The sequence below is a fragment of the Solea senegalensis genome, linkage group LG21 (genome assembly GCF_019176455.1).
Source record: "Solea senegalensis isolate Sse05_10M linkage group LG21, IFAPA_SoseM_1, whole genome shotgun sequence".
NCBI classification, from domain to species: domain Eukaryota; kingdom Metazoa; phylum Chordata; class Actinopteri; order Pleuronectiformes; family Soleidae; genus Solea; species Solea senegalensis.
The window spans coordinates 4,787,425-4,802,362 of NC_058040.1; the positions used below are offsets into that span (position 1 = coordinate 4,787,425).

The window sequence follows — 14,938 nt, forward strand, 5'->3', positions numbered from 1 at the left end:
TGATGTTTGTGTCACCTTACGCGCCACTTGTTCTCTGACACAAAAGTGCATGAGAAAATCAGCTATTTTTAGCTCACAGGACAAAGAAGTGCCTGGTCTATATCTGCCACCTTTGTCTTACTTGGGTAAAGCTGAAACCCTTTAGTGTAGCGGAGTGAGTGATTTACACAGAGACGGCCCAAGGCATAAGAGAACTAAGCGGCTGTTCCTAGTGGAGAAAGGAAACATTTTAACATATTAAAGATATCTTTAGAGATATTTAGATATCTAAATAATGTTGAGCTTAAGTTATTTGGTTTTATTTTGGATTAACGATTACTCGTTTAGTGCACATTTGCACATCTGTTCTTAAAAACCGAAGGCATTACATTGGGTTACTTGTTTAATTCAAGTTCAGTATCATCACACTTAGTGCTTCACTTTGGAAACAAAAGTGCAAATGAATACTAGGCCACCTTTGTGATTGTACTGTCCTCTAAATAGTGACACTGGATTGGTGCAATAACACAACCATAACTGATCCGTCTCCGTAAGTTTTCGTGGGAAGAAAGTGCAGGCAAGCTTGAAACTTTTAACAATGTTTACAAAAAATGACAGAACGCCTGATAACTATAGGAGTTTTTTGGCTTCTTTGGTGGCAATAACTGTCTGTGAACTGAGGGAAAAACAACAACAAAAACGTCAGCAAGATGCGACCGGCGAGAACTGTTGTGGGGGGTTTGCATGACAAATCTGAAGAAAATGGCAAAATTTGTATGGTTCCTAGGAAGCCTTGACTCTTAAAAGGTCAATAAACGGATGTTGTGTGCTTAATTCCCACTATTGACCGTCATTTGTTTGACTTTGTTCGCTCCTATGTTCAGAACCTCCTCCCGCATGCATTCTGCCACTGACACTTTCTTAGCCGCCGTCTGGATCCGATCTCAGCCTTCACCTCCGGTTCCTGCATCGGTACATCTCATCTGTGAACACATTCTTTACTTTTAATAAACTGTTAAACTGCTGACTGCATTCACCTGCCTGCTCTTGGTCCAGCACCACATTGCCCTAACATTTGGTCCCCATAAAGTCTTCAGTCTTCAACACATGGCAAACACATTCTTAAGAAAGCATGCACTTAAGCTGCAGAGATTATAGAGGTGAGCCCTTTGTTATGCGGCTAAAATCAGTTGTTTCTGATGTTCCCTGTGGCAGCCATGTTATCAATGATTGTGTTCCTATAGGTGCAGGGGTCAACACTGACGACATTTGTCATGTTGCCTGCTTCTTCTTTCTGCTTCTCCCTTTGATGTGTACAATCACACTCGATTCATTTTATTCACTACCTCTTTTTGACTCCAAACTAATGTCTGCCTGTCTGTACTGTATTTCTGCATGTATGTACGTTATGCAGTATGTTAAGCTGAGAGATAGAAGTTGTCACCTATGATTCACAGTTTTCATCGACACTGTAAGTGACACCACAATTATCACTCACTGTGTAACACCAAGCCCAGCACACACGCAAATTCCCTTCCTGTCAGTAATGTCACTATCACACTTTTGGTCACAAGACATTGAACTAATGATTGTAAAGTTTCATAATACAGTGTCTTCTGCATGGTGAATGAGAAGTGAGACATGCGAGAAACTGCAAATGTGTTGCTCAATCAGTCTGCTTTCACACCACTGACTAAGGAGTTTGCCTGAGATTTATTTTTTTTCGTAACATATTTGTTTTATTTAAATTTTTTTTATTCGGGGAGGAGGGGGTTGTTTATTCGTTTGTTTTGTAAATTGCTCTGGCGTGGTCAAGAGCAGTTTTGCCTAAATATCCTCCACTTTTTCCTCCCCGGAGAGACAGACCAAAGGCCCCACTTTAGATTAGATTTTGTCAGCAGGAACCACATTTGAGAGGATGTTTGTCGTTTGATGTTGCGTAGTCCAAATAGTTGGATAATGTTATGTCGTTAAAGGACAGTTGTTTACCTTTATACTGCAGAGTTCTCACAGTGAACACAAGTCAAAGGAAAATGGAAGAATATGCAAAAGATTCCCTATTGTTTAAAAGAACAAACACAAAATGTCTCCACCTGGTGATCCACTGACATGGAGTGTGTATTTGGGTCAAAGGGATCATTTGCTGCAGCTCTAACTGGTGGCACATTACTCTCGTTCGTCCTAGTTAGTTACACATTACATAGAGTAGTTAATGTGAATGGAACGAGTTACCCATGAACGAATGGAGTAAGCATTAGATGATCCATTTGCTGAATCATAAAGCATTTGTGAGGGGGAAAGCTCAGTAAAAGTATAAATAATCAATGTAAAACCAAAGGAACCATGCAGATGTATTGTCTTGTTACAATGAAATCAAACGTTTCTGTTTCTGCACTAAGTCTGTTTCATATGTACATGATTACCTGTGACATTGTTAGGTTTTTATGCCTGATGAGCACATGGGCCAACATAATTTTATTGGTTGAGCAAGTTTGGAGTCATTCATATACAATGTATAACATTTAAAGGGGGAATGCATCAAGAATATTAGTTTAAGACATAAGAATAAAATAAAAACGATCCTTTATTTCAACCAAATCTCGTAAGGAAGCGACTGAAAAGTGTAAAGTGAAAGTGTACAGTCTTAGAATGTGTGATGTAACCCTTCTTATCCTTAACTATTACATTTTGTATCAACGTGGCCACATTATGTCAAAATATGTAGTTTGACATATGTAGTTTGTAGTCCTCGGTCATAATAGTGAAGGCTGCACTGTGTTTATGCACCAACAGTACAAATTCTAATAATGCTGAGGTACAGTTTCACTCTTTCATATGATCTTCACAAAAGAGTAAAGAAAGGCAAATACTTCAGTATTGAATTTAATGGTTATTTCTATATATCTTGAAATGTATAAATAAAAAAAATCTCCTTAAGACTCTATGCTCTTGCATAAAAGTCCACATGGAACATTGGTTTAACTTAACAACACAATTTGTACTTTATTATCTTTGATTTGTATCCTAAATCTTTTTGTATTATTCAGTCGATTGACATTGTCAGATTAATGTACTATTTATCTATTGAGTAGAAGTAGTAGAAATGTTATTAAGATTGTTGTTTATGTTACAAAAAAACATTCTTCCTCTCATGTGGTTAAACTTAAGTTTACACATTTGAACTTTCTTCTCCACAGGTCCACTTCTTGTATTACCACAATGCAAGACGACACAAATAAATGTCCCTCCTCTCATTGTATTCCTTCTTCCACTGAAATAAGACACTGCTCTGATAACAAAGTCCACAAACTTATACAATTTGTATTTTATTGCCATTTTATATTTGTGTTTATTGAATTAGTATTAAATCTACAACTGTCAGATTGTTGCACTGTTTACCTCTGACGTAGAAGTTTTCTGTAAAGTAGCAGAAAATGGGTAAAATTACAATACAAGCTGCTCAATTGTTATTCTAAACAGAGCGTCGCGATTGGCTCTCGGGCTGCGTGACGTCACGACGCCGAGCTCGGGGAGCCAGAGTGCGAGAGAGAGACAGAAAAAGTTCACTTGTGCTCCGCTCTGTGTTCGTGTTGTGTCCATGTCTTCTGCCCGTAAACGCGCCGCGAAAGTTGTGTCACTGAGGAGAGGAAGCTCATGCAAGAGACCGAATGAAGGATAGCTTTAAAGTCGGGTTCGTGCGGCTGCTCACTTTTTCGCTCGGACTGTGATATTAAGACACTTTTTTCACGCTGGTGGCTTTCAACGCGACGTCGGCGGGACTGCGTCTCATCCCGAAGTTCCCAAGATGAACTTCGATCCGGTGGTCGGAAAACTCTCTGTAAGTAAACGAGAATATTCCTTTTTAAAAAGTCACTTTATTGAACATGTATCACTGCATTACTCGTTCGGGTCGTAACAGCGCGTCCCCTCTTGTCGCGTGCGCGCTTCCGAACAGGACAGTGGAGTTATTACGGGATGTTAGAGTAACACCAGGGTGAATTTGTGACGTAACCCTGGTGCCATGGTGGTTGAGACTGTCAGTGAGGCTGCGGGAGAGTTTTTTTAATCCAGAAACACAGAGAGGAGCTCTGTTTTATGACGCTGGAGCCCGCAGAGCTCATTAAGTGTGACTGTGTTGGGAAGCTGCGCTGTGACATGAGAGCTGAAATCACAGCCAGGCCTGTGAACTTGTGCGAGGAGATGAATCAAGCCATTGTCCCACTGGAACACACACACACACACACACACACGCACATGCACTCATTAAAAACGTTTGCCCCACTATCTTTGTTAGGACCCTGCATTGACTTCCATTCATTTGGACAACCTAAGCCGCATAAAATGAGGTTCTGCCTCAGTAGCACCAGACTCTAATCTCCAAGAGGACTAATGGTCCTGACAAGATCAGTAATTATAACAGAAAAGGTCATAAAATGTAATAAAAACAAGTATTTATACACAGGTTTGAACAACGATTGCCTAACCAAAACCTGTTAATGCTGAACCTTAACTTAAAATCTATTGAACTTCTGCCTCAATATGACCAGGCTTTGGTTCCCATGAGAACTCCTGGTTGTGAAAAAGTCCAGAAAAGCTCGTTCATGCCTAACACTAACCATAACCTAACCACAATTAAGTGATTAACCCCTAACCACAATTAAGTGTTTACCGCTAACTTTAATCAGATCCTCACTCATGAGGTTCTTTGTCATCAGGTCCCCAGGAGGCTTTTACTGGTCATGACAAGGTCAGTGTTTTTACCAGGAAAAAGTCATAAAAAAAAAAAAAAGACAAATGTGAATACAAGCACATACTCACTGGAAAACAACCCTGTGTTTGTTGTTGTTATTGTTGACTCAAGTTGTTGTATCTGTGTTTCTGCACAGAAGTTATACTTACCTGAAGCTTATTGGCTCCCGCTTCTGTTTTTTTCCCCCTTCCCCTGCTGTACAGTGCATGTGTTGTATCATTCACTCAGCACCCCTCCCCACCAACACACACACACACACACTAACGCCACCATCTGTGTTGGACATCATGTGGTCATATTGTGCAGACATGGAAGCGTATGATGGCGGATCATGGTCTGTCACAGCGGATGTAACGAGCCCTATAGGGCACTATTAATAGTGCGGTGCAGCTATGGCCTGCTGTGGAGTGCGCCACTACTCCTAAAAAGTTTTAAATTGCATTGTGAGCAGACTGTGAGAACCATTGCTTCAGGAATACGTCTGAAGCTGTAATCAGTCTGACCCCTCAGAAGCCAAGAAATCTACTTGCCAGTTCGTCAATTAGACCCACAGTTTCTTAAAAAGGTTTTCCATGCAAGATTATTCCACACTCAGGCTTTCACAGAGATGTCTTTTCATTCCTCTGGTGTTGTTTTTTCCAGCCATGGAGCACCAGAGCCTGGCGTGATGAATACTGTGAGCTTGCTGTAAGGCCTCGACGTGTTAACTGCTTATTAAAAAGACCTTTGGATTAATAAAAATTATATATATGTTTGAACTGTGAGCAGGACTCAATGAGGACTCTATCCATTCAGACCTTTTTTTGGATCGCACATTTCTGTCCTGTTCTCCTCAATTAAGAATGTCCTTTTGGCTGGTCAGAAAAGTATGAAGTAAGAATTTTATTTTGTTCTTCAGAATGTTTTGCTGTAAAAATGGACCTCAAGGATAACAAACCATCTACCTAAGCGCACAGTCATGTCTCCAATGCACTTGAAAAGCGGCGTGTAGAAGTATTTCTGGTTCTACACCCAAGTATCATGCTGACTCACCTGTTTGTGTAGCTGTTCAACCAAACATGACTAATTTTCATTGTTATAATAATTAATGTTGCGTTTGTGTGCACGGGTGGCATGTGGGGAATTCTGGTATGTCTTTTGAAGAGTAAAAGTCATTTCGGCCAAAATTCATACAGCCCTATTCATGTGAGACAGTCGACCCCGAGGCAATCCATCACTAATCACTAGACACATATTTTACTGTGTTAATTGTTGTCTCACTTTTAGACTCTTTCCTTTTTTTTCACGTTGCTTTGCACGGTGGGCAGTCATTGCCAGTGCTGGAGTAGAGATGTTTCCACAGATATACACATAAGTCATAATGGAGCAGTCGACGGGAGCACCCGCTCTCTCAGAATCAAGAATTTTTCATTGTCATTATGAGGGCATAACAAGATTTTGCAGGGACTCCCGGCTTTAAGGCACACAATAAAATAACAAAGAATAACAAAAGACTTACATAAACAAAACAAAACACAACAAACTATAGAAAACAAAAATATAATATGTATAAATATATAGAAAAGGAGAAGAAGTCTCTCCAATCACTCGATTTACACTATGCTGAAAGTTTGTTATTGATCAATAACACCACAGAAAACAAGCATCTGTACTTTAAGGTGGAAATCAGTGATAGTAATGTCAGAGTGAATCAAGGCTCTCATCTTTTGCAGTTGATAAGAGCAAGCAGCGTTTGTCATCAAACCACAATATGCAGTTTCATCCCACATGCTTACTGAAGCTGTGCTCAGTGTGAACTTGTGGTTAAGTTAAGTTGTATAACATGTGCTTGTGCTTCTCAGCCTTCCATGTTTGTTTTCTATATTGTCTGACCTGTGCTTTCAGTCATGCAGAGTTCCATTAGTGAAATCAGATTTTCTTTCTCCGAGTGGCAAAGTCAATGTTTATCTCTTCTGTAAACCACAGGACATTCTGGAGGCCGCTCCAGCAGGCCCATTTGCTAAGGGACTAGAAGGAAACTTCACCCCCCAACCCTCACCCCTTCTACCCCCCTCCTCTTACCCCTCAAATTGCCTTGAGACTATGTGCCTGCCCGTCCAGTAAACTTCCTGTCTAGAGTATACAGATAGGCTGATATTAGTGGCATCAGTTTACTTCTTAGAATTGACATGCCCATGCAAATGTACACTAGATTGCTATCTGTGATTGCTTACTGTGGATCTGGGTGTTGGTTCACACAGGAAATGCCCCCCCCCCCACTCTGTGGACAGCACAGACAAGGGCAGGGCCGACATCTGGGACAAGTGGAGGCCAAGCTGTGTCACTGGGGACACAGCGACAGCAGTGGTCAACAAAAACAGCCACTCCGTAGAGTTCCTTATGCTGTGACCGCTGCTGGCTGCTCTGCATGAAGACCATGTGAACTAGTCATAACAGAGGCCTGTGGCTCGGAGAAGCTACAGTACAAGGACAGTGAATGATGCAATGCAGTGCAACACACTGACAGTCAGATACCAGGTGGTTTTAATGCGTCTGGTTGGGTATTTACAGGTTATTAAAGAGCAGACATGTTGATAGCTAATGGCAGATGGATTATTTGTGAAGTAACCTGTTGCCGCCGCCGCTGCTGCTGTTGTTGTTGTCGTTGTTAAGGAGAAAGATTTCTGCTGCTATGAAAGGCCGACTGACTCACTTAAGGAGTGCCACCTGTTCAGGTGGAGTCGTCTCATGTAATGCATACCAATCGTGGGATGTCAGTGTTCACACTTGAATGGTCCAACTTGTGATAAGTAGGGATAATTTATTATGTGTCAGGCTGTAGACATCCCCATATAAACACATTAATAAGCTGGCTACCGACGGATTCAACCTTCCCCAGCTGAGGAAGAAAAACTCCTACCAACTATAAAATGTGTGAGGTCTAACTCTCACATTCACATGTTTTTATATCTGGCTGTTTTTGTGCCAAAGGGCTCAAATAAATTAGAACTCCCTTAATTTCACCTCACACACTTAGGAATCTGCTTTGAAATGCACTCTCACATGCAGCCGCACCATGTGTACAGAAGTCATGTGATGGGTCAGATCACATGAGTCACAGCCAGGTATACTGTTCTCTTTGATGAGACGGATGATGTTTGCCTAAGGGTGCAAAACTACTCTCTGCCTTCTTTCTTTTCTCTTTTTTTAAGCACATTTCTATTTTGACTCGACCAGTCTTACAAAACTGCTAAAGGTGAACTGTCGCAGACCTGAGAAAACCGGAGGCAGCTATATCACAATAGTGCTCTGGGCTTAAATTAGTTTTGATTAAAAGACTTAATCACTTTATCGTTTCAGTAATTTTTCAAATTAAATCCTGTTATGTTTGAGTAGCTGTGGAACTTTGAACCCTTCGGGGGTTTTTTTTCTCCTTTTATTTATTTGAAAATGAATGTCTTTGAGCAATTAATTAGATGCATTCAAAAATCCTCACTTCTCCTTGGATTTAGACTTTAATTATTAACTGACATAGAAAAGATTAATTATTGATAAATTAATGAGGATATCTAAAAATATTAGAGGTCTAGTGTTTAAGAGTTACATCTAATGGTTAGACTGCAGATTATAAAAACCCCTCCCCTCCCCAAGTGCGTCAGTGAACTACAATGGCCTTCACATACGAGAAAGGATGTTGTATAAAGTATACAAAAGACACCAAATTAATACAATATACAAGTCTTATTGGCTATGAAAACAAATGATTTTTATTGTACAGTGATTATACACTTACTGTACAAACAAACTTATGGCTAATATATTCACTTTCTGCGAAATAAACTCACCTTCTCTTCCAATAAAATGTTACACAATGGACTTTTAGGTGATAGAGGAATGATTTATTGGTTGAAGCTGTAGTACTATGATTGGAAGGATTGTCTGTTCTGTGTGTAATCTAGAGTTGTCAAAAATCAGTGGATGTGCACTGTGGCCACGGGGTGTGTATTCTCAGACATCCCCAATCTGCTTCCTGTCTGTTACTGATTTCAAATTCCTCTTTTCTAGCAAAACGACCTCTGAGCTGCACCTTCACCCTGAAAATGGCAACGACTTTTGCTCTTTTTTGTTTGATGCTTTACCCAAGATGGTTGTGATTGGCTAAAGAATCATAAACAGGCCAAAGTGATTTTCCCTCCTAGTACAGCGGGTGCAGCCACACTTAATGCCACAGCACCCTGGAGATAGGACTAAATCAGGAGGAAACTATTAAGTAGAAAAAAAAAAGTCACATTTAGAGTGTTGTCATGCTCGGTTTCACAACAACAAATATGGACATGTCAGCAATCGATTCATCAGCCAACAAAATCGTCCATTACTTAAATAATTGAATCATGGGTTCAGTTTTCTAGCAAAACCAAACAAGTCTTATGTGATCACAGTCTTATGTGTTGTAAAACTAAATATATTTGCAAATGTGGCTTTTGGTCAAACTAAAAAGAGCTATTTGATGATGTCTCCACACATTTAAGCTTATTTATAAGATATTCAGCAGATTATCTCAGCTATTTGATTATTAAAATCATTAGTTGTCATCTTGTTTTTGTTTTTTTTCGAATTTGCTAAACCCTGTAGGCAGTGCAGACATTTTGTGGCACTTCAGAAACATGACGGACCAGAGTGGCATAAGGTTTGCATCAGCACTCTATCCTCTGACTTCCTGCTCTCCTGGATAAATGGACATAACAGCAGTGATTTGTCTCGGAAACAAACTCAACCCTCGTCCAGAGAATGGACTTTTGTTTAGAAAGATATAAATCCAACATAAATTCCAGCTGTTGATGGTCCTTGTTGACCTGCTACACCAGTCACATATTCTACATTTTTTTCTTGTGATGTGTTTATATAGAAGACTATAAACTGTCGGTGCTTAACATCCCGCCCCCCCCTTCCCCCTTTTATGCAAAGACAAGCTTTAATGGAGCGAATGTGATTGTCTCTCGAGTGAGTGAATGGATTCCTGCACATATTCAATCTATTAGTCACCCCTTTCTTGCTCTTTTCATTCTCTCCCTCCTGGAGTTGTCTTGTGAGTCACCACTCTGCTTCACTTTGAAGACCCTAATCAGAATTAGAAAAGCCCTCAGTCAAAAGCAAATCTCCAAATTCCATATGTGAATGTTGTTGAAGTTCAAATTCAATGGCCTAGCTCATCCCCTTTATAATTTATCGGCTGAGTCACCATGAAGTTGTGGCCAACCCTTTTAAATAAAGGCGACCACTTTGGCCCCACAAATTGGAAAATGTGCATCACCTTCTTACAACTCTTTGAATCTACCAAACCTCCAGCAGCCTGTGTGTTAGTCATCAAAACAACAAGTGTATGTGGTCCGTGTCAACGTCAGAGTCAACAGTCATTTCACTGATTTGTGGTTGCCTGAATGACGACAGTGAAATTCAACGAAAATGTCATCATCACAGATTTGTTTTTGTTGGTTCTCGCTTTTTTTCCCTCGGCATGAAGGTAAATGTTACCTAACCAGCTCAGGACACAGTGTCGCACTCATCCGATCGGTGAAGCGCACCTCCTGAGGAAACTCAAGAATTTGTGTCGTGGAGCTGCTGCTTCCTCAAGTTAAAAATATCCACACTGGCGGATATGTTGTGGGTCTAATCGGGTGCTGGGCCTGCTACAAGGCAAGCTGCTGTGGAGAGAACAGTTTGGAGCTGAACCCTGCATGAAGCCTCTGTATTGTCTCAAGCTTCCTGTTCTCCCTGAGAGGAGGGGGCAGCCGCTTTTCACACGCTCTCCACACATACACTGTATGTGTGATTGTATACTCTACAATCTGTGCGTGCACATGTTTTGCCGCTCACTGACACGGCTTGCACACAGCTCTCTTGTGTGACTGCTTCAAGCTGACGTGTGTGTCAGTCAGCTTTATAATGATGAAAAATGTGGATTTATTTACAGTTGGTAGCAGAGCGTCCGACTTATTTTCACACGACTCGAGCTGCGTTATACTTGTCTTCATCATCTAACTCAAAATGTCAGCATAATTTATCACTTAAGGAGAGTCATGCATGGTCACCCCCACTGCTTTGAGCGAATGCCAGGAATTATCTGTAAAGCAGAGCTCGAGGTGCGTTCCCTGTCCTCTCAAGGTCGGCTCAGAGGACTCTAAATCATGCCTTTTGCTTATTGAGTTAAAGTGTGATTTGAGACAACTTGTTTGCTCAGAAGTGGTGAAACGTGTGAAATAGTCCAACAGGAATGTTCAGGAGATGTATCAATAATGAAAATTATTGTTAGTAGCAGGCAGCCCGACATCTGACTACAGCACAACACAGGAAATGAGAAAATTTGACAATTATTCACAGTAAGAGAACAAAGCAGAAGAAAGCAATAAAATGACTAATGGTGTGAGTGAGGATTTGATTTGTGCAATGTTTGCCTAAACTCTGCCTTGGAATAAGCGTGTAAACAGTGGCAGCTGCAGCGCAGATACTGTACTGTCTCCCTGCTTGAGCCCCGAGATGGAGGAGGGTTTCTGTCTCTTGAGGCGGTGGGCGGTATTTTTCTGCAGTATGGTCAGAAGAAGGCACATGTCACTGACATTTGAACTGAAGTCAGTGTTTCACGTTAAAGTCATTTATGATGTGTTACGAATCAGCAGCTGCAGTGAAACATGTTCATTCCATGCTCTCAACTGCAGTCCTTCAGTTAGTACGTTTCCATGCACACTTAATGTAGTCGAGTGGAGACTACACTGCTCAATATGTGTCCACATCCCTTTGCTACTCTTGGTACAACATCAGTCCGACTAACATGTTTATACAGATTATAAAAGTCTGTGTTTTGTCATACTAACCTTTTTTTCTAATGTCCTATAACTGTACTGGCTGTCATCAGGGTAAAATTCCTCCATGTACCTCAGACATGAGGCAATAATCAGAGATGGTTAAGGTGTGCAGCAGCTGACCATCTATAATCTGATGAACCGATTAAGTTGTTGTGAGATCACTGAACGGTTGAGGTTACGCTCAAGAACTGGATTGAGTTGATTGCAATTTTGAACTTGTTTTCTCGTAGGCTTGAGTAAATAAATGCTGTCCAGATGACAAATGTTCCAAATGAGAAGCTATTCAGATATTTGCAATCTAAGCTTCCTTAATCAGGAGCCCCTCTCTCTCTGTCATGCATTCTGGCCATACTACTTCACTATACTGTTGTTAATATTTGAAGAAAGAAGCGAGCCAGCTAATAAGAAAAGCATGATACGGAGGCTAAGGTCCAACTCCGGATGAAGGAGTGTAATGGGGTACATCATGTCTGTCCTTATCAGTTGGCTATGATTGAAATCATCTGTCCAATATGAAATGAAGAATCTGCCTTGGTTCATTTATCTGTGTTGTGTTATTGTGTGCATTTTTTTTTCTCTCTTTTTGCCTTTTAATTTCTATATAATGGAGGTCACTGTAATTTCCTCTGGCATATGGAGTGGTTGCAGCCCCCTAAATGGCCCACTGATAACCTGGGTCAACTCAGAGGATGTCCTGTCATTTAGTCACAAACACATTCTCAGTGTACACAGCATTAGAGCCAAGGCCATTTAGAAGAACCCGGGGTGTGTGGAGGAAGTGGAGGGAGCTTACTGTTGTCAGATAAACAGGAGGTCTCTCATTATTTTATTGTGACTTTTATTAGTTTAACTTGAATCCACACAAGTGCAGCACTAACCCATCATACATACAAGCTGGATGCTTGACAATAGGACAGTGTTTCACCCAATAATCTGCAGCGCAGCCCACTCATTGTACAGAGGACGGAGAATACTGGAGTGGAACCACTTCAGCCGGAGTTTGGAAGGTTTCCAGGGATTGTGGGTTTGGAGGGCTTTCTGTGCTGAGGTTACGGTCACTCCAGTCTTCCTCCTCAGTTGGTTATCGAGGTAAAAACTAAGCCACATTGTGGCTGCCCATAGCGTTTATGTGTACAGCACATTTAGTTTAGCAGCCTTAGGACATTAGTGTGAACACATGTTGATGGTCTTGTTCGTTTTTCCTGCAAATGAGCGGGCTGTGTTTGATAAATGACCCACTCTGGGATTCCCACTGACATAGCTGAATCACTGTATTACAAAATAAAAGCTGTGTTACACATGGAGGATGGTATGATGCTGCTATTATATATAAATATCTCCCAAAGTTTCACTAGCAACTTTTTTCTCTAAAACTGAAGGAGATCAGTTATTGTAAAAATAATTCTGTTATGTCCAATGAGTAAGAATTAGTCACATCTAGTGTTGAAACTGCATATTATCAGCGCTCCTCTGCTCACCACTCCATTTCCTATGTGGATCAAGGAACCTTTGCAAATCAGAAAGGATGTTCTTTGTTTGCATAGTAAGCTTCTGCGGCACCTCTTTACACCTGGCATTAGAATGTCTTCCCTGTGATCAGATAGCACTTTGCCACATGCATTTCCACATGGTACTAACATGTGTCTCTGGTATCAAGAGCCGATGGCTATCCGATCATGGTCATTTCCCCTTTACAAAGATTTCCAGCAGCAGACCAGGACGTCACATCCTGTGTGCTGGCATATCAACAAGTTGAAGTTGTGGGGAAGAAGTCGTCTTTGATGAGCGGAAAACCGCTGAAAGCAGAGGTTAACTGTGCTCAGAGCATAAGAACTTCTGTTCAATGTGGTCACAATGTGTCTCCGACCACCTCTCAAAGTGGTTTGGCAGTTTGGATAATAATCCGTCCTTGTAGAAAGGTCAGGCGCTGCAATCCGGTCACAGAAAACTAGGGATGCACCGATATGACGATTTCCACCGATACCGATATCCGATATTAATATTGCTGCTATGGCCGATAACCGATATCTGCCGATATCGATATATGTTTTAAAAAAAAGTTTCTGAGATGATAAAAGTTTGTACAGAATGAAAATCACGCAAGCTGAATTTTTGAATGTCTTCCTTTATTTTCAAAACATGTTTTACCTCCAAATAACAAGGTCACATAAGACACAAGTAACCAACTACAAGTAAAGGTTTTTAGAAACCTTTACCACTTGTAGCAAGTGTGTAACTAAATGAAAGTACAGTTTAACTCCCTCAACTCACTAAACTCCTGTGAGAAAGTTTGGATCATAAATTACAAACATGAACATAAATAAAAATAATACCCTGCCAAAGTTACTGTAACCGAGATAAGGGCGTCTATACTGGGTACGTAAATAAAGTCAACAACCCTTCCTTCCGGCAACAACAACCGCGCCACTTCCCTTCACAATAAAACTACACAACAAATATGAGAAACAATACCTGACAAGCTCTACTAAGAGCTGCCATAATAAAAAAAACATGTTAAAATACTTTATCAAACTTGCCAGTATTCATGGCAACCAGATATTTATTCAATTGCAAAACATCGGAAAAGTAGCGCCGACTTTCCTGCCGTTGTTTGTGTACTTCAGGGTGACGGTTTTTCAAATGATATAATCAAATTTGTGGTATTGAATGACTTGACTCGGAACCCTCCGCGCATTACCTCGACTTTGCAAGTGTTGCATAATGCTTTTCGCGTATCTTCTATTGACACCCTGAAAAATCGCCCACACCGCTGACATTATCTCTCCTCAACACACACGCACACACACATCTTGTGCTGCGCTTGCGCCACTGACGCTGTCATATGCCCAAACAAATGCCGCATGGCCTCCCCTTCCCGACACACATACACAAACAGCAATTAGACGGGTATAAACATCGGTTGGTAAAATCAGCGCAGTTTTACTCATTGAACCGATGCCGATATGTTAAAAAATGACGAACATCGGCCGATAACAATATTAATGCCGATATATCGTGCATCCCTACAGAAAATACAATACTTATATACTGTGCACTACTTATATTGTATATACAGATTTTTATCCTGCTTAAATTACATTCCAACTGTGCAATATCTGTATTTTTAAATGGTACCCTGCTAAAATCACTTTCATACTGTGTAAATGTTTATATTTCTATTTTTATATACTGCAAAATTACATTTCACTCTGTGATATTTATATTCTATTTGCTGCTAAAATCATATCTCACACTGTGATATTTATATTTCTATATTTCATATACTGTTAAAAAAAAAAAAATACACTTCATACTGTGGAAATAGTCTTATTTATTATTTTTTATACCCTGCTATGGGTCACGTCTCATA

At 40.5% G+C, this 14,938-nt stretch overlaps 1 protein-coding gene across 1 annotated transcript in view; it reads left to right on the forward strand.

Annotated features, from left to right (window-relative positions):
* Positions 1 to 3,525: 3,525 nt before the first annotated feature.
* tnfrsfa (tumor necrosis factor receptor superfamily, member a) overlaps positions 3,526 to 14,938 on the forward strand; it is a 28,481-nt gene continuing 17,068 nt past the window's right edge. The window contains exon 1 of the mRNA XM_044012638.1: positions 3,526 to 3,817. Within this exon, the coding sequence (XP_043868573.1) occupies positions 3,785 to 3,817 (33 nt within the window). The 5' untranslated portion in view covers positions 3,526 to 3,784. The remainder of the gene's footprint in view (positions 3,818 to 14,938) is intronic.